This window comes from Mustelus asterias, chromosome 22 (assembly GCF_964213995.1).
Source record: "Mustelus asterias chromosome 22, sMusAst1.hap1.1, whole genome shotgun sequence".
NCBI classification, from domain to species: Eukaryota; Metazoa; Chordata; class Chondrichthyes; order Carcharhiniformes; family Triakidae; genus Mustelus; species Mustelus asterias.
This window is the reverse complement of record NC_135822.1, coordinates 23,652,104-23,678,277: the sequence shown is the minus strand read 5'-3', so window position 1 is coordinate 23,678,277 and position 26,174 is coordinate 23,652,104. Positions and strand designations below refer to the sequence as shown.

The window sequence follows — 26,174 nt, the reverse complement described above, 5'->3', positions numbered from 1 at the left end:
ATCAACCTAACCCACACATCTTTGGATTGAATGAATAAACCCATAGCGGTACTGCAAGGGGAAATTTGATGAACTTGCCAAAGCATATATCCAGTTTTAGCATGTTCTGCAGAAGGGACAATGGACCGGAAGCATTAACTCTTGTTTCTCTCTCCACAGATGCTACCAGACCTGCTGAGTTAATCCAGCATTCCCTGTTTTTATTTAGGAATGCTACTGAACAGCATTCGAACGAGAATAGCCCGTAGAATCCAGCTTCATTTGCCAACTCTACAAACCCGAGACTAGGCTGGTAAACCCAGAGGCAAGGCTGGTAAAGCCAGACCATCTGCGCCCAGGGAAGCAAGATGCACAACTGGTAACAGGTAGGGTGGTTTTATTTTCTTAAAATATCTTTGTAAAGCATTTTCAGTTACAGTAATGTAGTTTTGGTAAAGAATTGCTGGAGTGCATACATCAGATTGGTTGTGCTTGAAAACAAAATAGCAACTCAGAATCTTTAAGTTTGTCTCTTGATTCGTGTGCTCCTAATTTCAAATCATCGCGGCACGAAAAAAAATGTTTTTAGAAACTGTTTAACAAGCTTAGCTTCTCACCGAGGCGATCATATATTATCACTTTATGTACACAGCCAAAATATAGTAAACACAAGCAACCATTCAATAGCCAGCTGTCAAACTTAGCTGTCCATTAAGTGCCTATTCTCAACCACAGTCAAAATGGTTCCCTACATAGAAGCAAGGAAAAAAATCTCAAGAGGTAGAAATTCAACAAACAAATTCAGGAGTTTCTTTAACTTAAGTCACCTCTGGGTTGGGGGGGGGGGGGGCAGGGGGGGGGGGGGGTGGGGTGTTCAACCAAACTATCTCCGACAAAGCCTCGATGTGCAAGATGTAGCAACTTCTGGTGCCAGTCAGAAGTTGCAATGCTTCTATTTGCCTCATGCTGACTGAACAGCTGCTAAGCCGATTCACACGGTCTGTGTGGAAAGCATCCTTCGTTTTTGGTAGTTAGCAGCATATTTGTAACCTTTACTTAAAAAAATAATTCAAGTCCCGGAAAGGATTTTTTTAAAAAAAAGCTTATTTTCCTAAATGTCCATGGCCGTACCCCAAAATATACCTGCAGGTGAATACTACACCTCCTGGACACTGGTGTGTTCAGAAACATTTGCGTGCAAAAGCCATTCTATAATATAGTTTCCTCAGGGAGATGTGTAAATTCATGTTATAAAGAAAGGACCTCACATTTCACCTCCAATAATGAGTATTAACGCAGGTGTAAGAGGTAAGTGAAATTTGAAAATGTGACAATCTCTCTAACACATGCTCGCACACAGTTATCGAGGAGCATTCTTGCCTTGGGGAGTCCATTTACTGCTAACATTCATCTGCACGCACATTTCCCATTGCTCATTTTCAATTCTCACTTAGTACCATTTGAAGATTTATTGCATTTGTAAAATGTAAGTAATCCACCGCTTTCACCTTGAGACGTTTTCTTCCAGTTTGCCTATGTGCAAGTTTGCAAAGAAAAACAAGTTCTTTAGAAAAAGGAGTGAATCAAATATTTTCTTAATCTAAAGCAGCATCAGAAAACCTCTCCATCTCCCAAGATGATATTGCCCACCCAGGAGACTTGTATAACCCATTCAACGTCAGGCGATTGCCAGCTGAGAAGGGTGCTGCTGTCCACGGATCAAATATTTAAAGTTGTAAATGTTTTCACCAGGGTAACAGGTGCTTGCAAGTCCCTATTGGGTCCATTGTCTTCCATATTATTGCTCCTGCTGTCTAGGACTTTCTGTCGATGTCTTTCTTCCTGTCGTTTCTTCTTTTCTAACCGTTGATGTTCTTTCCGCTGCTTGTTTGTTACCTAGGATTTTAAAATGCAAATTAACCAGCAGAATCACAGTGGCACATTGTTAAATACTATCCATTTTAACAGCCAGTATGTAGAGATGCCGGCGTTGGACTGGGGTGGGCACAGTAAGAAGTCTCAACACCAGGTTAAAGTCCAACAGGTTTATTTGGTATCACGAGCTTTCGGAGCGCTGCTCCTTCATGAGGCCACTCACATAAGAACATCAGAAATAGGAGCAGGAGTAGGCCATCTAGCCCCTCGAGCCTGCCCCGCCATTCAACAAGATCATGGCTGAACTGAAGCGAATCAGTTCTACTTACTCGCCTGCTCCCCATATCCCTTAATTCCCTTATCGATCAGAAATCTATCTACCCGTGATTTAAACATATTCAACGAGGTAGCCTCCACTGCTTCAATGGGCAGAGAATTCCAGAGATTCACTACCCTCTAAGAGAAGAAGTTCCCCCTCAACTCTGTTCTGAACCAGCCCCCACTTATTTTGAGGCTGCGCCCTCTAGTTCTGGTTTCCCTTCTAAGTGGAAAGAATCTCTCTACCTCTACCCTATCCAGCCCCTTCATTATCTTAAATGTCTCTATAAGATCACCCCTCAGTCTTCTAAACTCCAACGAGTACAGACCCAATCTGTTCAATCTCTCCTCATAAGCTACACCCCTCATCTCCGGTATCACCTGATGAAGGAACAGCGCTCCGAAAGCTCGTGATACCAAATAAACCTGTTGGACTTTAACCTGGTGTTGTGAGGCTTCTTACAACAGCTAGTATACATAATGAATATTTCACTACATTGTGTCATGAGCATTTCAAGAAAATATCTGTACAATATTATAAAGCTAATTATTTCCATAAAAGCTTCTTCGTTAGACAGAGGGCAGCGAAGTCAGAGAATTTTGGGCCCCAGCCAAATGTCCGTTCAGTGTGGCGGGATGGAAAAATCCCAGTCATGAGCGAGGTCGGAGAATCCGGCCCAGTACGTCAGATGGTGTTAAACCTGTTAGCAGCTCAAGAGTCTCTCCAGCAAGTATCTCGAACCTGGAAAGATCCAGGTTTCGGCCCTGGTTTTTGCTGAGTAAACTGATTTCAGCTGGGGCAACAGTCAAAGTGCCTAATTGGCCTCTGCATTCCCGAAGAGAGGAAAAACAGAGCATTTCTTTCTACCACCTACAATCCATTACAATACAAGATCATTATTGCAAGCATAAGTATTTCATAAATGACCTGGATGAGGAAGTGGAGGGATGGGTTGGTAAGTTTGCCGACGACACGAAGGTTGGTGGGGTTGTGGATAGTCTGGAGGGATGTCAGAAGTTACAGAGGGACATAGATAGGATGCAAGACTGGGCGGAGAAGTGGCAGATGGACTTCAACCCAGATAAATGCGTAGTGGTCCATTTTGGCAGGTCAAATGGGATGAAGGAGTACAATATAAAGGGAAAGACCCTTAGTACTGTAGAGGATCAGAAGGACCTTGGGGTCCAGGTCCATAGGACTCTAAAATCGGCCCCGCAGGTGGAGGAGGTGGTTAAGAAGGCGTATGGTGTGTTGGCCTTTATCAATCGAGGGATTGAGTTTAGGAGTCCGGGGATAATGATGCAGCTATATACGACCCTCGTCAGACCCCACTTGGAGGACTGTGCTCAGTTCTGGTCGCCTCATTACAGGAAGGATGTGGAAAAGATTGAAAGGGTGCAGAGGCAATTTACAAGTTTGTTGCCTGGATTGAGTGGCATGCCTTATGAGGATAGGCTGAGGGAGCTCGGTCTTTTCTCCTTGGAGAGACGTAGGATGAGAGGAGACCTAATAGAGGTGTATAAGATGTTGAGAAGCATAGATCGGGTGGACTCAAGAGGCTTTTTCCCAGGGTGGAAATGGCTGCTACAAGAGGACACAGGTTTAAGGTGCTGGGGTGTAGGTACAGGGGAAATGTTAGGGGGAAGTTTTTCACACAGAGGGTGGTGGGCGAGTGGAATCGGCTGCCGTCAGTGGTGGTGGAGGCAAACTCAATAGGGTCTTTTAAGAGACTCCTGGATGAGTACATGGGACTTAATAGGATGGAGGGTTATAGGTAGGCCTAAAAGGTAGGGATATGTTCAGCACAACTTGTGGGGCCGAAGGGCCTGTTTTGTGCTGTAGTTTTCTATGTTTCTATGTTTATTCAGAGGTTAGGACAGGAAAGGGGTGGGCTTGACTGAAATGGCCTTGGCATTAGATAGATATCCCTGCCAATGTTTACCGTCAAGAATAACCCATAAATGTTGGAGCAATATATTTGAGTTAAAAACACCCTTTGCCTGTAGGACTGAACCTTAGCGTGGAATCAATGCCTTCAGAGGCGAATAATGAAGAAAGTATACATCGATAAAGTCATATTATTTCCATCTGTTTATCACACATTGGCCAATAGCAGCACTGACTTTGAAAGGTATGCCGGGGAGGCACAGTTGCATCCCATAAAAATGATGTGGTTTTCTGCCATTGACCCTTTATCATCCATTGTGGGAGGTCTGCTAGCCAGAAATGCTGCTGCAAACCAGGAATTTAAAGACTTGTATAGCAGACTGTGTGGTGTTGTGGAATCATAGAATCCCTCCAGTGCAGGAGACCATTCAGCCCATCGTGTCTGCACCCAATCTCCAACAAAGTATCTGTCCCAGGCCTACTCCCTGCCCTATCCCTGTAACCCCATGCCTTTACCCTACTAATCCCTCTAATCTAAAGTTTATTTATTAGTCACAAGTAAGACTTACATTAACACTGCAATGAACTTACTGTGAAATTCCCCTAGTCACCACATTCTGGCACCTGTTCGGGTCAATGCACCTAACCAGCACGTCTTTCAGTTCTTAGGAGGAAACTGGAGCACCTGGAGGAAATCCATGCAGACACGGGGAGAATGTGTAAACTCCACACAGACAGTGACCCAAGCCCGGGAATCGAACCCGGGTCTCTGGCGCTGTGAAGCAGCAGTGTTAACCACTGTGCCACCGTGCCGCCCACAATCTTGAGAAGCTCGGGGGCAATTTAGCATGCCAATCCGCTTAACCTAGCATGCCAATCCGCCTAACCTGCACATCTTTGGACTGTGGGAGGAAACTGGAGCACCCGGAGGAAACCCACGCAGACGCGGGGAGAACCTGCAAACTCCATGTTGCATTATAAGATTCCAGAATTCCACATCATTGAAATCGGTGGCCATTGTAGTCTTTGGTTTAACAAGGGGCTTTCTCTTTCGCACCTGTCCTCGGTCAGGCTGTCTAACACGTACCTTACACACCTTATTCTTAGTCCTTTTGTTTTCTTCCTTTTCATTCAGCCTCCTGTTGTTTTCAATTTCTTCAGTGTTGATGGTTTGATTTCCAAAGATCCTGTTGCCAGTTCCATTATCCATCCAGAGGGGTGATAAGTGCTGAGGGCTGCAATTCGAACTGGTTTGGTTGGACTCCTCATCGCTATCTAAATGAAAATTTAAATTAAATCCAACGTATGACGTACTCACAGGCCAGAAACTGGGTCACTCTACAGACTGCGGTTATACACCAGCGAACGTACAATGATTGAATCTCAAAACTGCATTATGTAAAAGGAGCCTGATATTCCAGACCTGCGTTATGTTTTTAAAAATCCTCAACTAAATCGGATACTGCTGTACCAGATAGTACATTTACCTAGTATACCATCAAGCAATACTCAATTCCCAAATCTATTGCAACTCATGGAATCCCTACATTGCAGAAGGAGGCCATTCAGCCCATCAAGTCTGCACTGACAACAATACCACCTAGGTCCTATACCCGTAACCCCACATATTTACCCTGTTAATCCTTGTAACATACCCATCCCAGGACACTAAGGGGCAATTTAGCATGGCCAATGCAGCTAACCCGCACATCTTTGGACTATGGGAGGAAACTGGAGCATCCGGAGGAAACCCATGCAGACACGGAGAGAATGTGTATTCTTTTAGTTTGATGATGGAGCTAGACAGCTTGTCAGGACAGTTTGAGGGAATATAAGCTAACATTGATCTGGGAGCTTGCATAAACTGCAGCACACACCCAAACACGAGTCAGAATTAGCTTTAAATGCTGTCCAGGGGAAGTCTCTGAACATTTACAGCAAAGTCTAGCCCCGGGACCCTCAACAAGTCAGATGTTTACGATGTAAAATCCTGTAACTGAGTCTGGAACACCAAAGGGCAAATCCTTCACAGAGAAACAATGAAAAGAGGAAGCCAGTCAGAAAGTCACTGCAGCTTAACATTTCTGCTTGAAGTGAACTTGCAATATGTTTGACACAGATAGTATTTGAATGTTCAGCTGCGGAACTCACTGCTATTCTTCAGTTCTTCCATCTGTAAGATGGTAAGTATCACAGACCCTATGTTGTAGTTTTCAGCTTCCAGATTTTGAACAATCACATCGGTATCCTATAGGAAAAACAAGGAGACCATCAACTGTTGCAACAAATCAGTTCACTTTCATAGAAATCACAGAATGCCGACAATGCAGATGGAGGCCATTCGGCCCATTGTGCCTACACCGACTTTCCAACAGAACATTTTACCCAGACTCCATCCCCACGTATTTACCCTGCGAATCCTCCTAATCTACACATCTTGGGACACCAAGGGGAAATTTACCATAGCCAATCCATCCAATTTTTCCTAGCTCCTCTCCTGTGAACACACAATTGGGCTCCAAGGGCACTCTTATCTCCTCTTGTACTTCACCCCTGTGGCCATTCTTCATGTAGGAGCCCCAACAGCTACTGGTTGTTTGACTGTGGTGGTTATGAGAACCAAAACTCACCATGTACTCAATGAAGACACACGCATGCTTTTCAGCAGGGATCATTGATTAGTACCCTTGTTCTGCCATTCACACATTCCCATCACTTAATGACAATCTTAACACCTTTCTCAGCTCTTATAGAATCAAAGAAACCCTCCAATATAGGAGGCCATTCGGCCCATCAAATCTGCACCGACAACAATCCTACCGAGGCCCTATCCCCGTAACTCCACATTTTTACCCAGCTAATCCCTCTAATCTACACATCCCGGGACACTATGGGGCAACTTAGCATGGCCAATGCACCTAACGAGCACGTCTTTCAGACTGTGGGAGGAAAGCAGAGCACCCGGAGGAAACCCATGCAGATACGGGGAGAATGTGCAAACTCCACACAGACAGTCACCCGAGGCCGGAATTGAACTCGGGTCCCTGGCGCTGTGAGGCAGCAGTGCTGACGGCTGTGCCGCCCCATCACCATTTACATTCCTTTTGTCCAATTACAGCCCCCCCCCCCCCCGCAACTTTCATAGTATAAATCTTGTCCAATTTTCTTTCTCTTCAGAAAAGGATGAGTGCTGTCCTACGGGCAGGGTGCTAAATTGGGGAAAGGCTAACTATAGCCAGATTAGGCAGGAATTGGTGGATGTTGATTGGGAGAGGATGTTCGAGGGTAAGTCCACGTCTGGCATGTGGGAGTCTTTTAAGGAACTATTGATAAGGCTGCAGGATAGGCATGTGCCTGTAAAAAGGAAAGATAGGAAAGGTAGGATTCGAGAGCCGTGGATAACCAGGGAAATTGAGGATCTGATTAAAATGAAAAGAGAGGCGTACGTTAGGTCCAGGCAACAGAAAACAGATGGAGCTCTGGAGGAATACAGAGACAGTAGGAAAGAACTCAAACGGGGAGTTAGAAGGGCAAAAAGAGGTCACGAGATGTCCTTGGCAGGCAGGATTAAGGAGAATCCTAAGGCATTCATTTCATACGTTAGGAACAAAAGAGTTGTCAGGGAGAAAATCGGACCTCTCAGGGACAAAGGAGGGGAATTATGCTTAGAACCCAATGGAATAGGGGAGATCCTAAATGAATACTTTGCATCGGTATTCACGAAGGAGAGGGGAGTGTTAACCGGGAGTGTCTCGGAGGGAGGTGTTGACCCGTTAGAGAAAATCTTCATTACAAGAGAGGAAGTGTTAGGTTTTTTAGGGAACATTAAAACTGACAAAGCCCCAGGGCCTGATGGCATCTATCCTCGACTGCTCAGGGAGACGAGAGATGAAATTGTTGGGCCTCTGACGGAAATCTTTGTCACTTCTTTGGACACGGGTGAGGTCCCTGAGGATTGGAGGATAGCGAATGTGGTCCCGTTGTTTAGAAGGGTAGCAGGGATAACCCAGGAAATTATAGGCCAGTGAGCTTGATGTCTGTGGTAGGGAAGTTGTTGGAGAGGATTCTTAGAGACAGGATGTATGTGCATTTAGAACGGAACAATCTCATTAGTGACAGACAGCATGGTTTTGTAAGAGGGAGGTCGCGCCTTACAAATTTGGTGGAGTTTTCTGAGGAAGTGACAAAAACGGTTGATGAAGGAAGGGCCGTGGATGTCGTCTATATGGATTTCAGTAAGGCATTTGACAAAGTCCCACATGGCAGGTTGGTTAAGAAGGTTAAGGCTCATGGGATACAAGGAGAAGTGGCTAGATGGGTGGAGAACTGGCTTGGCCATAGGAGACAGAGGGTAGTGGTCGAAGGGTCTTTTTCCGGCTGGAGGTCTGTGACCAGTGGTGTTCCGCAGGGCTCTGTACTGGGACCTCTGCTATTTGTGATATATATAAATGATTTGGAAGGTGTAACTGGTGTAATCAGCAAGTTTGCGGATGACACGAAGATGGCTGGAATTGCGGATAGCGAAGGGCATTGTCGGGCAATACAACAGGATATAGATAGGCTGGAAAATTGGGCGGAGAGGTGGCAGATGGAGTTTAATCTGGATAAATGCGAAGTGATGCATTTTGGAAGAAATAATGTAGGGAGGAGTTATACAATAAATGGCAGAGTCATCAGGAGTATAGAAACACAGAGGGACCTAGGTGTGCAAGTCCACAAATCTTTGAAGGTGGCAACACAGGTGGAGAAGGTGGTGAAGAAGGCATATGGTATGCTTGCCTTTATAGGACGGGGTATAGAGTATAAAAGCTGGAGTCTGATGATGCAGCTGTATAGAACGCTGGTTAGGCCACATTTGGAGTACTGCGTCCAGTTCTGGTCGCCGCACTACCAGAAGGACGTGGAGGCGTTAGAGAGAGTGCAGAGAAGGTTTACCAGGATGTTGCCTGGTATGGAGGGTCTTAGCTATGAGGGGAGATTGGGTAGACTGGGGTTGTTCTCCCTGGAAAGACGGAGAACGAGGGGAGATCTAATGGAGGTGTACAAGATTATGAAGGGGATAGATAGGGTGAACGGTGGGAAGCTTTTTCCCAGATCAGAAGTGACGTTCACGAGGGGTCACGGGCTCAAGCTGAGAGGGGCGAAGTATAACTCAGATATTAGAGGGATGTTTTTTACACAGAGGGTGGTGGGGGCCTGGAATGCGCTGCCAAGTAGGGTGGTGGAGGCAGGCACGCTGACATCGTTTAAGACTTACCTGGATAGTCACATGAGCAGCCTGGGAATGGAGGGATACAAACGATTGGTCTAGTTGGACCAAGGAGCGGCACAGGCTTGGAGGGCCGAAGGGCCTGTTTCCTGTGCTGTACTGTTCTTTGTTCAGCTCAGGTACCGCATGGTAGGTTGTTGCATAAGGATCCAGGGTGAGGTATCGAAATGGATACAAAATTAGCTTCTTGACAGAAGCCAGAGGGTGGTTGCAGAGGGTTGTTTTTCAAACTGGAGGCCTGTGACCAGCGGAGTGCCTCAGGGATCAGTGCTGGGTCCACTGTTATTTGTCATTTATATTAATGATTTGGATGAGAATATAGGAGGCATGATTAGTAAGTTTGCAGATGACACTAAGATTGGTGGCATAGTGGACATTGAAGAAAGTTAGCTCCAATTGCAACGGGATCTTGATCAATTGGGCCAGTGGGCTGATGGATGGCAGATGGAGTTTAATTTAGACAAGTGCGAGGTGATGCATTTTGATAGATTGAACAAGGGTAGGACTTACTCAGTTAATGGCAGGGCATTGGGGGGAGTTACAGAACAAAGATCTAGGGGTACATGTTCATAGATCCTTGAAAGTGGAGTCACAGGTGGACAGAGTGGTGAAGAAGGCATTCGGCATGCTTGGTTTCATCAGTCAGAACATTGAATACAGGAGTTGGAACGTCTTGTTGAAGTTGTACAAGATATTGGTAAGGCCACACTTGGAATACTGTGTGCAATTCTGGTCACCGTATTATAGAAAGGATATTATTAAACTAGAAAGAGTGCAGAAAAGACTTACTAGGATGCTACCGGGACTTGATGGATTGAGTTATAAGGAGAGGCTGGATAGACTGGGACTTTTTTCTCTGGAGCATAGGAGGCTGAGGGGTGATCTTATAGAGGTCTATAAAATAATGAGGGGCACAGATCAGCTAGATAGTCAATATATTTTCCCAAAGGTAGGGGAGTATAAAACTAGAGGGCATAGGTTTAAGGTGAGAGGGGAGGGATACAAAAGTGTCCAGAGGGGCAATTGTTTCACACAGAGGGTGGTGAGTGTCTGAAACAAGCTGCCAGAGGTAGTAGTAGAGGCGAGTACAATTTTGTCTTTTAAAAAGCATTTAGATAGTTACATGGATACGATGGGTATAGAGGGATATGGGCCAAATGCGGGCAATTGGGATTAGCTTAGGGGTTTAAAAAAAAAAATTGCGGCATGGACAAGTTGGGCCAAAGGGCCTGTTTCCATGCTGTAAACCTCTATGACTCTGAAGGATCATGATGTGGAGATGCTGGCGTTGGACTGGGGTCAACACAGTAAGAAGTTTAACAACACCAGGTTAAAGTCCAACAGGTTTATTTGGTAGCAAAAGCCACACAAGCTTTCGGAGCTCCAAGCCCCTTCTTCAGGTCTGAAGAAGGGGCTTGGAGCTCCGAAAGCTTGTGTGACTTTTGCTACCAAATAAACCTGTTGGACTTTAACCTGGTGTTGTTAAACTTCTTACTCTGAAGGATCATCCAGACTCGAAACGTGGCACTATTTTCTCTCCACAGATGCTGTCAGACCTGCTTAGTTTCTCCAGTATTTTGTTTTTGTTGTCACTGATTAGGAATAGATATCTTGGAAGGTTTTCCCCTCTCACTAACCAAAGGACACTGAGCCCTATTGTAGCACCACAACTGTTGCTGACCTAATCAAGCAACAGGCTCCTGGTCAGTGTGGCTGAGCACCATGCTTGATTCAGCAGTCTGTTTACTGTGGCTCAGTACTGCACCAGGTACTGCATTTAGCCACTGTACTGACATACCTCAATGTCATTTTCTTTTTAAACAACCACAATTAAATACACAATTCCAGCACCATAAATTCCAAATGAAAGACTCACAGTAAAACAAAGACTTGACAGTTGGAATGGAAACCACACAGCGTGGCCACAGCAAGCTCGAAGGTTTCAAATAAAACTTCTCAATAATTAAATTGTACTATAGACTGGTCATAATTTAAAAATCTAAAAACAATGTGCTTATGTACATGATAGCCAGCAGGCACCCTTTAAAGCTGTTTTACAGGAAACTACACTCTGGTTGAAAACAAATTTTCCTCGGGGTGGCACGATGACACAGTGGTTAGCACTGCTGCCTCACGGTGCCAGGGATCTGGATTCGATTCCCGGCTTGGGTCACTGCCTTGTGTGGAGTTGCCGGCATTGGACTGGGGTGGGCGCAGTAAGTAGTCTCACAATACCAGGTTAAAGTCCAACAGGTTTATTTGGTACCACTCACCTAAATGAAGGGGCAGCGCTCCGAAAGCTCGTGCTACCAAATAAACCTGTTGGACTTTAACCTGGTGTTGTGAGACTACTTACTGTGTGGAGCTTGCAGGTTCTCCCCGTGTCTGCATGGGTTTCTCCGGTTTCCTCCCACAGTCCAAAGACGTGCGGGTTAGGTGGGTTGGCCATGCTAAATTGCCCCTTAGTGTCCCGGGATGCGCAAGTTAGAGGGATTAGTGGGGTAAATATGTGGGGTTGCGTGGATAGGGCCTGGATGGGATTGTTGTCAGTGCAGACTCAATGGGCCGAATGGCCTCCTTCTGCACTGTAGAGATTCTATGATTTATTCTATGATCTAAGTTAGGTAGATAGATACAGAATATTTACAGTTCATTTAGAAAAAGTGTACTTGATAATAAAATACAGAGACTGATCCCAACATTACTTCCTAGCCAAGGGTCACGGAAGGTAGCTTGGGTCAATTCTGTTACCATGCTACTTACCATGCACCCTGTTGCGTTACGTACTTTCTGAACTGCATCATCCAAATCAGTCTTGGTCACTTCACATTCAAAATCTCGAATATCTTCCAGCTGGTAGTGACACATTTTGTTCCGATCTTTTTTCTTTGAATCATCTTTAATTAGCATCTGTAAGAGTCACATAATTAAACATCAACATTTGTGGATCTGGTGCTGTTCTGATCTCTTCACACACACAAAAAGAAGTGCTGCTATTTATACCAGGAGCTATACAAAACAAATGCAGAATGAGGAAGCAGCCCTACTCCTTTTGGCTCAAAATAAAGTTCGAAAGAACCTAGAAGCTTTTTAAACACACAAGAGAGCAACGTTTTTGGCAGCTGTTATCTGGTAAAGTTAAGTCGGATCAGATAGCGCCCCCTTCCACAGATGAAGGAAAAATTCTGTGTGGATGCTGGAATCTGAAACAAAAACAGCAAATGCTGGCGAAACTCAGCAAATCTGACAGCATCTGTGGGGAGGGAATAGAGACAATATTCTGAAGGGTCATCCAGACTCGAAACGTTGTCTCTATTCTCTCTCCACAGATGCTGTCAGACCTGCTGAGTTTCCTTAGCATTTCCTGCTTTTGTAGCCCCCTCCACATTCTGGTTGTGCTCAGAATTCATTTCACAGCCCGAGCGAGTGGTGATCATTAAAAGGAAATTAAACCTCCATGTCACAAGCTAGCTTACCCCCAGTAAACTGTTAAAACGTGTACCAAAATGGAGCTGCTTATTGACTTCTAGTTCTCGCCCTTTCCCTGTTGTAGGTGAACCGGAATGCATGTCACAGGCATTTCCAGTAACTCTGACTACGCAATATTAACATTGCACATTACCGAGGGGGAGAAATGACACTTGTGTAAATGGAGAGTGTGCAAAAGGGTTCAGGGCACAATCACATACATTTACCAACCTCTGTCTTTAGGTTTGCAGGCGCTTCTGAATTATCATTGAGCACGCGCACACTGTCATAGTGTTCCCCGTATCTGTAGGCAATATGCAATTCCACAGCATTGCTCTTGCGGGTTCCAAAAACCTGCAGATTTAAAATAATTTATCAACCATTAGTGTTCTGAATCATTCATGATAATTACAAAGAAACTTATGATATGTGGGGGTATGATTTTCATTGAAATGATTGTTTACATTTTTAAAATACAAACAAAAAAAAGAGAAAACTTTTCCCGACAGCAAGATCCATTGAAAACACTAGGAACCAGCTATGAGAGCCACCTACTCCACACAGTCACTAGGCCTTTACACACACAACGGCTACATTCAATTTGTACTGGCGGCGCGGTGGCACAGTGGTTAGCACTGCTGCCTCACAGCGCCCAGGGTTCAATTCCAGCCGCGGGTCACTGTCTGTGTGGAGTCTGCACGTTCTCCCCGTGTCTGCGTGGGTTTCCTCCGGGTGCTCCGGTTTCCTTCCACAGTCCAAAGATGTACAGGTTAGGTAGATTGACCATGCTAAATTGCCCCTTAGTATCAGGGGGACTAGCTAGGATAAATGCATGAGGTTACGGGGATAGGGCCTAGGTGGGATTGTGGTCGGTGCAGACTTGATGGGCCGAATGGCCTCCTTCTGCACTGTAGGGATTCTATGAAAGCTTGGGTACTTGCACTGTATAAATACCACAGAACCTGAAAGTGTAGAGTACAGACTTCAAGCACGAGCTGTGCAGGTCCCTTGGGTGAAAGCTATCCAGCATCTCGCAAGGAATGCCTATAATGGTGTATATGTGCTCCTAAATGGCTTACAAGTTTACACTAAACAGCTGAGTGTTTTAAACTCCCCTATTCATGTCACATGTTACACTGTATTATCTGAAACATTTAGGAGCCACAGTTTCTGAAGTTGATCCTGCACCATTTGCCACTGCTACCAGTACAAGTGATTCTCTGGAAAAGTGGATAGGACAAAAGACATTGACAAGAGGCTTTTAAACTCATGGGAAAAGACAACCAATGGCAGAGTAGGTGTTGCAGTGTACTGGACACTGTCCTCGCCTGTGCTTTGTCTGACCTGGGAAGGACTGATGCTGACAATGAGTTTTAAAGTTTATTTATTGGTGTCACAAGTAGGCTTACATTAACACTGCAATGAAGTTACTGTGAAAATCCCCTAGTGGCCACACTCCGGCACCTTTAGGTCCACTGAGGGAGAATTTAGCATGGCTAATGCACCTAACCAGCACATCTTTTGGACTCGCCTGGGTTTATGTTGGCTACACTTTCTATCCTTCCTGCTATTTTCTTCCTGCTCCTTTCCCTCTGAAAGTGCTGGTATCACTGATGATGGATCTACTTGTGTACCTTCCCCAATCCTCTCCTGTGTGAGGCCATACTCTGCAGGAATGGGATGATACAGACATTTTAGCCAAATCTTCATCTATTTGACCAACTCAACACCTTTTCCAATACCCCCACTCTAGGAGTTTTGCTGTTACTTCTTTGATGCAGTAGTGGAAGATGCCCAGAAAATTGGGGTTTAATTCACGTCCCATCGGGAGCAGCGAGATGCACCAGTAATTTATTTCACTCCTTGTACCCTCTGATGCTGCTGGTTAAATGGGTAGCGGGCGGGGCTGTGATCCTTCCCTGTCCTAATCCCTTCATTTCAAAGAGTGCCTCAGTGACCTTCTTATGTCACCCTCCAAGCTCTTATTCCACTGCGTTTGCAATTGCTGGACCTCAGGCAGTAAAGGTAATGCACCTCCATGGAAACAGTTTTGGAGCGAGAAAGTGAGAAGCTGCCTGATTTTAGTGGATTCCTATTCCCTGTTTGGTTTGACAGGGCACGTCTGTGGGATCAGCTGATGAGGGCGCCCTGTGAGTCATCAGCAGTTTCTAACCAGCTTTGGGCAAGTAACAGTTCCCAGTCCAAGCATCAAGACCACAAAAACACACGTACACTACATAACTGATCCAAAATAATACCCAGCGTATTATAAAAGCCATCAAATGATCATCTCCCAGCATGTCTCAATAAGCATAAGGAGGCCATTCGGCCCATCGAGTCGGCACCGACTCTCCGATAGAGTATCTTACCCAGGCCCACCACCCCGCTCTATCCCTGTAACCCCACACATATACCGTGGCTAATTCATCTAACTTACACATCTTGGGACTCTAAGGGGCAATTAGGACGGTCAATCCACCTAATCCATCTTTGGTCTGTGGGAGGAAACTGGAGCACCCGGAGGAAATCCACGCAGACACGGGGAGGGCGTGCAAACTCCACACAGACGGTGACCCAAGCGGGAATCGAACCTGAGTCCCTGGCGCTGTGATGCAGCAGTGCTAACCACTGTGCCACAGTGCCGCCCTTATAGGCTCAACTGATAATCTCATATCTTGTAATAATTACAAGGCAGTCAGAAACATTACTGGCTGGACATCGCACCACACAAAGAACACCAACCCCTCCATGTAGAAAAAGCACATGCATTAGGATGCTATTGGGACTTGATGGTTTGAGTTTTAAGAAGAGGCTGGATAGACTGGGACTTTTTTCTCTGGAGCGTAGAAGGCTGAGGGATGATCTTATAGAGGTCTATAAAATTATGAGGGGCATAGCTCAGCTAGTCAACATCTTTTCCCAAAGATAGGGGAGTCTAAAACTAGAGGGCATAGGTTTAAGGTGAGAGGGAAGAGATACAAAAGGCTCCAGCGGGGCAGTTTTTTTACACAGAGGGTGGTGAGTGTCTGGAACAAGCTGCCAGATGTAGTAGTAGAGGCTTTGTCTTTTAAAAAGCATTTAGACAATTACATGGGGTAAGATGGGTATAGAAGGGATATGGGCCAAATGCGGGCAATTGGGTCGAGCTTAAAAAAAAAGGGCGGCATGGACAAGTTGGGCGTTAGGGCCTGTTTCCACACTGTAAACCTCTATGACTCCACAAGTGCAAGACATTGCATCAGAACTCCACTGTTACGAAAAAATAAATTTGTATGTCTTTAACAGAGCATGCTACAGAATACTAAAGAGGAAGCTGCTGAGTACAAAACGTGAGAGCCTGGGGTTTTGGACAAATCATTCCGAAAAATGTTACTGATGTGTTATAGTGTCCAAAGCAGGATCCTCGATACACTCTTGGTATTATCTTGGCATTTCAACGTGAGGTGCGATGTGACACTGTATTTTACCTGCCAAAGTGGGGCATTAAGCTGGTGAATCACAATATTCACTTGGTTGTTCCTTGCAAAGGCGACTATTGCATCGTTGCCAACAAATGTACCCGGTTTTTCCAGATTTGCAACTGAAAAACAGAAATCGAAACCATCAGTGTCCTGATATCTGCCTCCATGTTCAGTGTTCACTAGTTGGAGGAGTAAGCAGATATTTTGGTCTCAATAGTTCCAGTTTAGAGATTTTTTGGAACAAAAACTAATATATTCCGCACCAACACAGCACACCCCATCACACAGTCCTCACTGATCTATTGTTGCTCCTGCGCAACCGACACCACAAATTTACATCTCTCCAGGGACCTGGGTTCGATTCCTGGCTTTGGTCACTATCTGTGTGGAGTTTGCACGTTCTCCTTGTGTCTGCGTGGGTTTCCTTCGGGTGCTCCAGTTTCCTGCCACGGTCCAAAGATGTGCAGGTTAGGTTGATTGGCCGTGCTAAATTGACTCTAGTGTCAGGGGAATTAGCAGGGTAAATGTATGGTGTTGTAAGAATAGGGCCTGGGTGGGATTGTGGTCGATGCAGACTTGATGGGCCGAATGGCCTCCTTCTGTACTGTAGTTATTCTATGATCCTAAAAATGGCTAGGATTTTGTACTTGTGTTCTTCTTGGCAGGTTTGGTGTTGGAAAATCGCTCTCTCTCTCTCTCTCTCGAGGGGCCCACATTGCATTTTACGTCAACGAGAAGTATCGCCACAGTGGTCCCCGCCTATGACTTAACGGGATCCTGATGTTCAATGCCGGGAACATCATTATAATACTTTTGAACCTCATTACAAGGTCTCTATGTCTGAATCATCTCCCTCCTGTAGGAAAATCCATTCACATCGGCGTAAGGGCAGACTGGCGTGAATCATAATTGATCCCCCATGGTGTGCACCTGGCGGACAGATCTCCCAGAGGAGCTCAGGTGGACTGAATCGCTTGGGGCATTCGGTGTGTGTGTGTGTGGGGGGGGGGGGGGGGGGGGGGGAGACGGAGGATCATGCCCAGGTACTGTTGGCGAGAGAAGGAATGGGAAGTCCAGATGAACTTTTGTGCACTGGGCCTTCAAAAATGACACCCCAATATTTTAAAAATAAAGTTGCTCGTGGGACCTACCCCCTTAGTTTTTCTTTGCTCCCAACAGTACAGGGAGGAAGCTGCTGTTAGTGCCAGCAGCTTCAATGCCACTTTTCGCACCCGCTGTTGCACTCTGCCAAATACACAGAAAATTCTGCTCTCTGCTCCTCAGCGTTGATGGCATATGTCCCCTAGGTGCGGGAATCTCATTGAATTGGGTATATGGAGGGGCATGCCAAGCAACAAGCCTGTTGACAACCACAGCTGAAGGAGGTTTCTAAGCACCCTCCGACTACACAATAAGTAGAACTGGTAGAAACCGGAGCAATGTTGATAACACAGTTTGTGCTACACTCATTCATACTATTTCCATGAAGTGTGCCCAACCTGCTAAACGTTTGCTATCAATTCTCAGCTTTTGCTTATGCTTCGGGGTTAGTGGGATATCCAGATTAAGACTCACCATATCGATCAAAAGGGACATCATCCTCGACAAATGGTTCAAAATCTTGCCGATGTTTTATCATGAAGTCCACGGTTTCCCTCCGGTGTTTTAGATGGTTTCGGGAGTGACCTTCCAGCTGATCGCCAAGAGCACGAAACAGGCAATTCCTTCAAAGAAAAAAACAGGACACTCTGTCACTCCAAATTAAAACAAGCAAAGACCATCAACTTCAGGGTCAAAGGGATGGTCACTGGATGGTGGCATCACGAGCACAGGCTCCCTTAGTGTTTCCAGGAATTAGGCACGTATGGGTTAGACCACTGGCAAATGAAATGAAGGGCAAAGTTTTCCCAACCCGCTCTCCACGGGAATCATAGCGGGCAGGACAGGACCATGCAAAGGTCCGTTGACCTCGGCCGGGACTATCCAGTCTTGGGGCGAGCACGGCCGGAAAATCCCACCCTAAAGGTTTTATTATCCAAGCAAAAATATTGAAGCTAAAAGGATTGGACTCCACTGTCATACACCATACTTCACTGTCACAATTCTGCAGCCATTTAAAAAGGAAGAGATAGACCAGTTTCTGGTTGGAGAAGACCTGTGGCCCACATCGACCAACAATCTACAGTACTTACTTGGTACATTTTAAAAAGCACTGAATTTTAAGGCAAGGATAGATGGATAGATAGATTTTTGAACAGTAAAGGAATTAAGGGTTATGGTGAGCTGGCGGGTAAGTGGAGCTGAGTCTATGAAAAGATCAGCCATGATCTTATTGAATGGCGGAGCAGGCTCGAGGGGCCAGATGGCCTACTCCTACTTCTTATGTTCTTATATCATTTTTGGCAAAAAAACACAGTCCAGCTTCTTCTTGAAACCCAATAAGATTTTTGCTCCACTAGCCATGCTGGTAATCTGTTCCATGTAATCATCGTCCTATTGAGAAGATAAACTTCAACCTGCATTTCTTTTTTTTTTTGCCCACCATTTGTTAAAAATGAATTTTGTGCTTAAATTCAGCCGGCAGCAGAAAAATTGCCCGGACCCAATTTGTTCAAACCTTTCATCATTATAACTACTGCTATCATACCCTCTTAGACACGCATCAAGAAAGAAATTTCTTTGTACAGAAACATAGAAACCGTACAGTGCAGAAGGAGGCCATTCGGCCCATCGAGTCTGCACCGACAACAATCCCACCCATAAACCCACACATTTGCCCGGCTAATCCCTCTAACCTATGCATCCCAGGACACGAAGGGGCAATTTAGCATGGCCAATCAACCTAACCCGCACATCTTTGGACTGTGGAAGGAAACCCAAGCACCCGGAGGAAACCCATGTAGACACGGGGAGAATGTGCAAACTCCACACAGACAGTCACCCAAACCGGGAATCGAACCCAGGTCCCTGGAGCTGTGATGCAGCAGTGCTAACCACTGAGCAGCATTTCTTCAAATTCTGGGATCAACCATGAAGCATTTCCCTAGCATCCCCATCCAATAACTGAATGTCCTGCTTAGAAATAGGAAGACCAAAATGGCATGCAATGCTCCAGATATGGTCTCACAGAACCAATACAGCTTTCTTAATTCTCTCTCAGGATTTATATGTTTATACCCCTTGCTATGCATCCCAACATTCCATTGCTTCCACAGGCTGGGAACATTGAGCGACAGATTTAGTACTCTGTCCACCCAGACCTCAAGATGTCTCACCTATTCCAACAATTCTTTTCAGTCCCATTTAGAACATAATCCATATCAAAGTTCCCACAGCCAAATCATACACTTCCATGCATTAAACCACATTTACCATTTATCTGCCAAATGTTAAATTTAAACAATTAATTATTGGAAAAAGAGGAAAATAAAAGGAGAGGGAAAGGTAGGGAAATGGGATAGCTGGCTGCAGCTAAAACATTATGGACTGAATGATCCTTTGTGCCCTACATTATGCAGTTCAAAATCTTAAGCGCTCTTCAAAAACAACAATACAGTTCTGTGAACTATGTTTGTTCAGCATTCACCAACTGGCATGTGTAGGGGTGAGGAGCTTCAGTTAATAGCTTGGAGAAGTTGGAACTGTTTCCCTTGGAGAAGAGAAGGTTGACAGAAGATTTGACACATAGAAATCATAGAAACCCTACAGTGCAGAAAGAGGCCATCTGGCCCATCGAGTCTGCACCGACCACAATCCCACCCAGGCCCTACCCCCTTATCCCTACATATTTACCCACTAATCCCTCTAACCTACGCATCTCAGGACACTAAGGGGCAATTTTAGCACGGCCAATCAACCTAACCCGCATATCTTTGGACTGTGGGAGGAAACCGGAGCACCCGGGAGGAAACCCACGCAGACACGAGGAGAACGTGCAAACTCCACACAGACAGTGACCCAAGCCGGGAATCGAACCCAGGTCCCTGGAGCTGTGAAGCAGCAGTGCTAACCACTGTGCTACCGTGCCGCCCCTAACCACTGTGCTACCATGCCGCCCCGAATAACACAGTTATTCAAAATCATGAGCGGTCTGGACAGGGGAAAAAATGTTCCTGTTGGTGGAAGGACTGAGAAGGAGACAGCATAGAATTAAGGCGATTGGCAATGGAAGAAATTGTGACATGAGAGGAAACTTTTTCACACAGCAACTATTTAGGATTGCTAATATCAAATGTTAGTATATGGAGGAATTACACAGTGGCTTGTCTTTTACCTTTGGCAAATTTATTCTGCATGCAACTCGGCGTAAGATACAAACTCCTTATGGTTCCCCAACCACAACTATTCCCGCTGTGTCCATTTATACTCTGAGGTTGAGCCATAAGCATCACGATTAACAATGTCACTCCCGAAGCATGCACTTGCTGATAGTTTGAGAGCTTCTGGAATGCACTGGCTGAGAGTGTACTGGAGGCAGATTCAATCAAGGAGTGCAGAGGCCAAAAATGAGATAAATGCCATAAAAACCAAAAATAGGAGAATGTGCAGGGCTATGGGGAGAAGATGGGGGAGTGGCACCTGGTAAATTGCTTTACAGAGAGCCAGCACAGACAAGTCGGACCAAATGGCCTCTTTCTGTGCTGTAACAATTCTGTGGCTTTAAGTTATTATTACAAGATGATAGAACTTTTTAAACAATATTTATCACAACAAATTGATACAATGCCCTCAAATTATGACAATAAAGTTTTGCCAGTTTATCTGTCACCATGACATTCAGGATGTAACACCCCCTTCAAAAGGTATGTTATTCTATATGAAGTTATTCTACGTGGCACTCATAGCCAGAATCTTCTGTATAATGTTTATAGATAGACAGTTTACAGTTAGGATCTATAGCTAGCACTTATACAGTGCCTTTAATGAAAAGAAACGTCTCAAGGCACTTTACAGAAGTGTAATCTTGATAAAAATGGATGCTGAACTAGAGATATTTAGACATATTGCCAAAAGCTTGATCAAGGAGCTGGGTTTTTAGGGATTTTAGGGTTTTTGGGGCAGCATGGTGGCACAGTAGTTAGTACTGCTGCCTCACGGCACCAGGAACCCTGGTTCGATTCCCACCTTGGGTCACTGTCTGTGTGGAGTTTGCATGTCCTCCCCCTGTCTGCGTGGGTTTCTCCGGGTACTCCGGTTTCCTCCCACAGTCCGAAAGACGTGCTGGTTAGTTGGATTGGCCATGCTAAATTCTCCCTCAGGTGCTGGAGTGTGGCGACTAGGGGATTTTCACAGTAACTTCATTGCAGTGTTAATGTAAGCCTACTTGTGACTAATAAAACAACTTTAAACTTTATCTTAAAGAGCGAAAGGGAAATAAAGAGGGAGGAAGGATTTAGCAAGGTTTTAGGAAGGATATCTAGAGTGTGAATCCTACCTCACTGAAGGCACAATCATCAATGGAGGAAAGGTTATGTAGGAGGCCAGAGTTAGAGAAATGGAGAGTTATTGGTGGTGCGAGGGTTATATGAATGAAGGAGGCTAAAGAGATGAGAAGGTCATGCCACAAAGGAATTTAAACACTGTTCTGTACAAAATATGAAGGAAGCATGGTCTGAATCTATTCTGTGTGACGCATACTAGCAACTCACGGCCCACATCCATTTTATTTAAATTTCAGCAAGGTTTGAACTTCACATGAAGCGTTTTTACCGAATGTTGCGATTCATTTGATGAGGCTCTCGCTCCCATGATTTCAACTGAAACAAGTGTTATATTTAACTTCATTTCAGCTCACATATAATTCATTATATAACAGTCTGAGCCCTCAGACAAAAATGTATCAGATAGCTTTACTCTGGAGATCCAGGATGTTGTACAATACTGTGTTTTTAAGCCTCATCACACACTCATCTACCCAAGCTTATATCTCGGCACGGTGATCAGAACCTGCAAATTGGCCTAGGTGAGATCATCATGTCCACTCTTAAAATGACAGTGTCAAATACCTCTCTGTTCTGTATTAACTTGTTAACAATTCAACTAAAATGGAAAGCAGAGGAACTCAATCTTGGCATGTGAAGTGTTCAATGGATACTGCATAGCTTAATTTATAGACCCTGGAACGTCAAAATGTAGAACACAAATCTTCAAAGTCACTTAAACGTGCTCTAGAGTTTTATCCATCTAACTGATCGTGCATTCAACACCTCACAACCAAGAGAGCTGCTACAACATTTTAAAATCAGACATTTTAACTAAAGCCAGGAGGAGAAAACATGACCTGGGCCAAGGGGCAGGGGAAAGTTGCAACAAGACAGAAAGTATCCAGCCTCAAACTCTCTCAGTCTTTATTCGACATAGGATTTATAACAAATGCTTGGGTGTGTACACCAGCTTCAGGTTCAAAGCAAACAAATTTCTATTGAAGTCCAGTGCCTAAACCCAAAGTCAGATCTGATTTTTCACCGTGCTGGCATTTACAAATGATATCTTCAGCAGCTGCAGGTTTTTAAACTCAAACTGTCAGCCACCAACTGTGGAGTAATCTCAGTCTCCCTACTCAGCAAATGAATAAGTGATGTACTCTGTGCAATATAAATGAGTTTAAGGACAAAAAGCCGAATTACTGCACTCTCAACTCTTCCAACGCATGACCTCCTACTGATGCTTGGCAAATGCCTTACATTTCATTTTAAAAGAAAGGAATTTAAAACACTCCCCTCACACCTTAGAGAAAGTTACGATTGGAATGCTTACATGGGTTTGAACCACCACTAGTTTTTCATAGAATCACTACAGTGCAAGAGGAGGCCATTTGGCCCATCGGGCCTGCAACAACAACAATCCCACCCAGGCCCTCTCTCCATAACCATATGTATTTACCCTACTAACCCCACCCCGACACAAAGGGGCAATTTATCATGGCCAATCAACCTAATCTGCACATCTATGGAGTGTGGGAGGAAACTGGAGCACCTGGAGGAAACCCACACAGACATGGGGAGAACGTGCAAACTCCACACAAGACAGACAATCGCCCAAGGCCAGAATTGAACCCAGGTCCCTGGCGCTGTGAGGGAGGAGTGTTAACCACTGTGCTGCCCACACAGGCAAAGTATCAGCAAAGCTGGGCGGTGTGACAACAGGCATCTTACCCATCACCGGGAACCTCCCGGAGTTTGAGTCCCAAGGCCAGCAGCTGGTTGGCGAAGCTCACAAACTCCTCGTCCTCTGCCCCCGCCTGGGCCCTGTTCTTCCTCTCCTTGGCCAGGGCCCGTCTCACTGCCTTCTCGTCCCTTTTCCTCTCCAAGTCGAGTTTCTTGTTGGTCCTGGTTTTGACAACTTGCTTCTTGGACATGGCTCAGGGAAGCCGGGAGTGCATGGGGGGGGGGGGGGGGGGAGTGGGGTTGGGGGAGAGCTACAAGGAAGAGGGTGAATGATGAACCAGGGATTGGGTGGGGGGGGATAAAATCAGAGAGGCAGAGGGCAGAGTGTCACCATGGCAACAGGGGCACAACCAGAGAGAAGATGCCCAAGAGCTTGGTGGGAGGTAAGAGCAAGAAATGAAATTTAAAACAAGGAGCCAGAGCTCTCACTCTGGTCTTCCACTCGACAGGAAGGAGGAATTCCCAAGTCCTGAAACAAAAAGGAAAATAAAAAGTTATTTATAGAGAGCAGGAGGTGGGCGCTGAGCAACTTATATTACATGATGTTTATGGAGAGAAGTCGGCTGAGCTCAGGCCCGCCACATTGTGAGATCCTTTTGACGCAACCAGAGCTGCCGCTACTGATCTTTATTCTTTCCCCAGCGGGGGAGGGGATGGAGGGGGAAAGAGAGAGGCCTACACTCACGTCTGAAGCCTCGGGCTTTCGTAGCAGCGCAGCGCCGCCCCGCCTGAGGTGACTGGCGCTCGGCGGTCCCGCCTCCCCGAGTGGAAGCGGGACGAGTCCAGCCCGCACTCCCTCCAATTGGGAAGGAGGGGGTGAAACAGACCTGAACCTGGAAGTACCTCCCCAAAGCTCAGCCGCCACGGCACCGCCGGATCTCATCTCTTCCCCGTCCTGGTCCCGCAGCGTCGATACTAACTTCAGCAAGCTAAATTGTGGAACTTGTAGTCAACCTGGACCTTTAATGCCACTTGCTTAAGCCCTTAAACTGCCCCAAGACCTCAACCTGCCCCTAGGCCTTCATCTGCCCCCTAGACTAACCCTAACCTGCCCCAAGTTCTTAACCTGCCCCCCCCCCCCCCCAGATCAACCTCACCCTGCCCCAAGACCTTATCCTGCCCCCCAGATACACCTCAACCTGCCCCAAGACCTTAACCTGCCCCCCAGATCAACCTCAACCTGCCCCAAAGACTAACCCTAACCTGCCCGTCCTTAACCTGCCCCCCAGATCAACCTCAACCTGCCCCAAGACCTTAACCTCCCCCCCAGATCAACCTCAACCTGCCCCAAGACCTTAACCTCCCCCCCAGATCAACCTCAACCTGCCCCAAAGACTAACCCTAACCTGCCCGTCCTTAACCTGCCCCCCAGATCAACCTCAACCTGCCCCAAGTCCTTAACCTGCCCCCCAGATCAACCTCAACCTGCCCCAAGACCTTAACCTCCCCCCCAGATCAACCTCAACCTGCCCCAAGACCTTAACCTGCCCCCCAAATCAACCTCAACCTGCCCCAAGACCTTATCCTGCCCCCCAGATCAACCTTATCCTGCCCCCTAGACTAACTCTAACCTGCCCCAAGATCTTATCCTGCCCCCTAGACTAACCCTAACCTGCCCCAAGTCCTTAACCTGCCCCCCAGATCAACCTCAACCTGCCCCAAGACCTTAACCTGCCCCCCCAGATCAACCTCAACCTGCCCCAAGACCTTAACCTGCCCCCCCAGATCAACCTCAACCTGCCCCAAGACCTTAACCTGCCCCCCAAATCAACCTCAACCTGCCCCAAGACCTTATCCTGCCCCCCAGATCAACCTTATCCTGCCCCCTAGACTAACCCTAACCTGCCCCAAGTCCTTAACCTGCCCCCCAGACCAAATTTAAACTGCCCCAAGTCCTTAGACCAACCTTATCTTGTCCTCAACCCAATCCCCCCCAGTCTCAACCTATCCTAAAATCCCAGGCTCTCCCAGTCACAATCCATTTTTATTCCCAACTCAAACCCATCAACATTTCTCTTAATTTATTCCAATTTAATTTGACCCTGTCCCATCATTACACCCCAGCCCTTTCCACACTTCATACCACTCTTCTGAATGAATTTTGCCATTTTCTATTGCCTCTTGTGAGTAAATCTATTTCTCATTTTGCTGCGCTGATACATACTGAGGGAAGGCTTTGGGTTTCAACCGTTTAAAAGTGTAGACACTGCAGCAAAATTCCTGCATGGAAACAAACCACAAGAATGTTTCTCTGGCACTTAGGTGCAAATGCAAGAGTTTTCTAGTTTTGTTTGAAATAACTCTACACACTTAATTTTTTGTAAAGGGTAAATGTATTGGTCAGCATGGGACTAAATCATGCAGACCCAATGATGTGTTGATTTCATCCTAGCTTGTAGTGAATTCATTATGGCACTGCAATATTTTATCAATAAAGTATATTTTGGTTGGGAAAGAAAGTTTATGACAATTGGTCATCTTGCTCCACAATTGGTTACACTGCCCCAGGCAAGGTCAGAGAATATTTAGTCAACATCTGTATCACCATTAGGTGATACAAAATTGAGCTTCACCTTGGTGCCCTGTAACAGTCAAATAACCTGCTGATTTTTCTAAATGGACACTAATAGATCAAGAGTGACTCGATGCAGCTTTAACTAGAAAGCATTTGTTACCAATAGAGTATTTATATACATGTACAACAAGGTAAGACTAGACTACAAGTGCAACTGGTCTTCTGGACTCGCGGG

General features: G+C 45.7%; 1 protein-coding gene across 5 annotated transcripts; it reads right to left on the bottom strand.

The window, feature by feature from the left end:
• Positions 1-359: 359 nt before the first annotated feature.
• Positions 360-24,649, bottom strand: otud3 (OTU deubiquitinase 3). Of its 5 annotated transcripts, none has more exons than XM_078238925.1 (9): positions 24,268-24,649; positions 23,413-23,893; positions 17,834-17,982; positions 16,265-16,377; positions 13,029-13,151; positions 12,093-12,239; positions 6,212-6,308; positions 5,148-5,335; positions 360-1,875 (listed from the first exon to the last, which is right to left on the bottom strand). In XM_078238925.1, exons 2-9 carry the CDS (start codon positions 23,613-23,615, stop codon positions 1,699-1,701), a joined length of 1,197 nt encoding a protein of 398 aa, XP_078095051.1. In that variant the 5' UTR covers positions 23,616-23,893; positions 24,268-24,649; the 3' UTR covers positions 360-1,698. The 5 variants fall into 5 exon arrangements, with proteins under 5 accessions (XP_078095051.1, XP_078095054.1, XP_078095050.1 ...); XM_078238928.1 differs by having other exon boundaries at positions 12,117-12,239; XM_078238924.1 differs by lacking the exon at positions 24,268-24,649 and adding an exon at positions 24,110-24,234.
• Positions 24,650-26,174: the final 1,525 nt, after the last annotated feature.

What these genes read in the sequence shown, in the direction of transcription:
- otud3 (XM_078238925.1), bottom strand. Translation starts at nt 23,615, where the DNA reads ATGTCCAAGAAGCAAGTTGTCAAAACCAGGACCAACAAGAAACTCGAC. An exon ending in TGTCCCTTTTGATCGATATG is followed by an intron (nt 16,378 to 17,833) that starts GTGAGTCTTAAT and finishes TCTGTTTTTCAG; the next exon opens with TTGCAAATCTGGAAAAACCG. An exon ending in CTGCAAACCTAAAGACAGAG is followed by an intron (nt 12,240 to 13,028) that starts GTTGGTAAATGT and finishes TGACTCTTACAG; the next exon opens with ATGCTAATTAAAGATGATTC.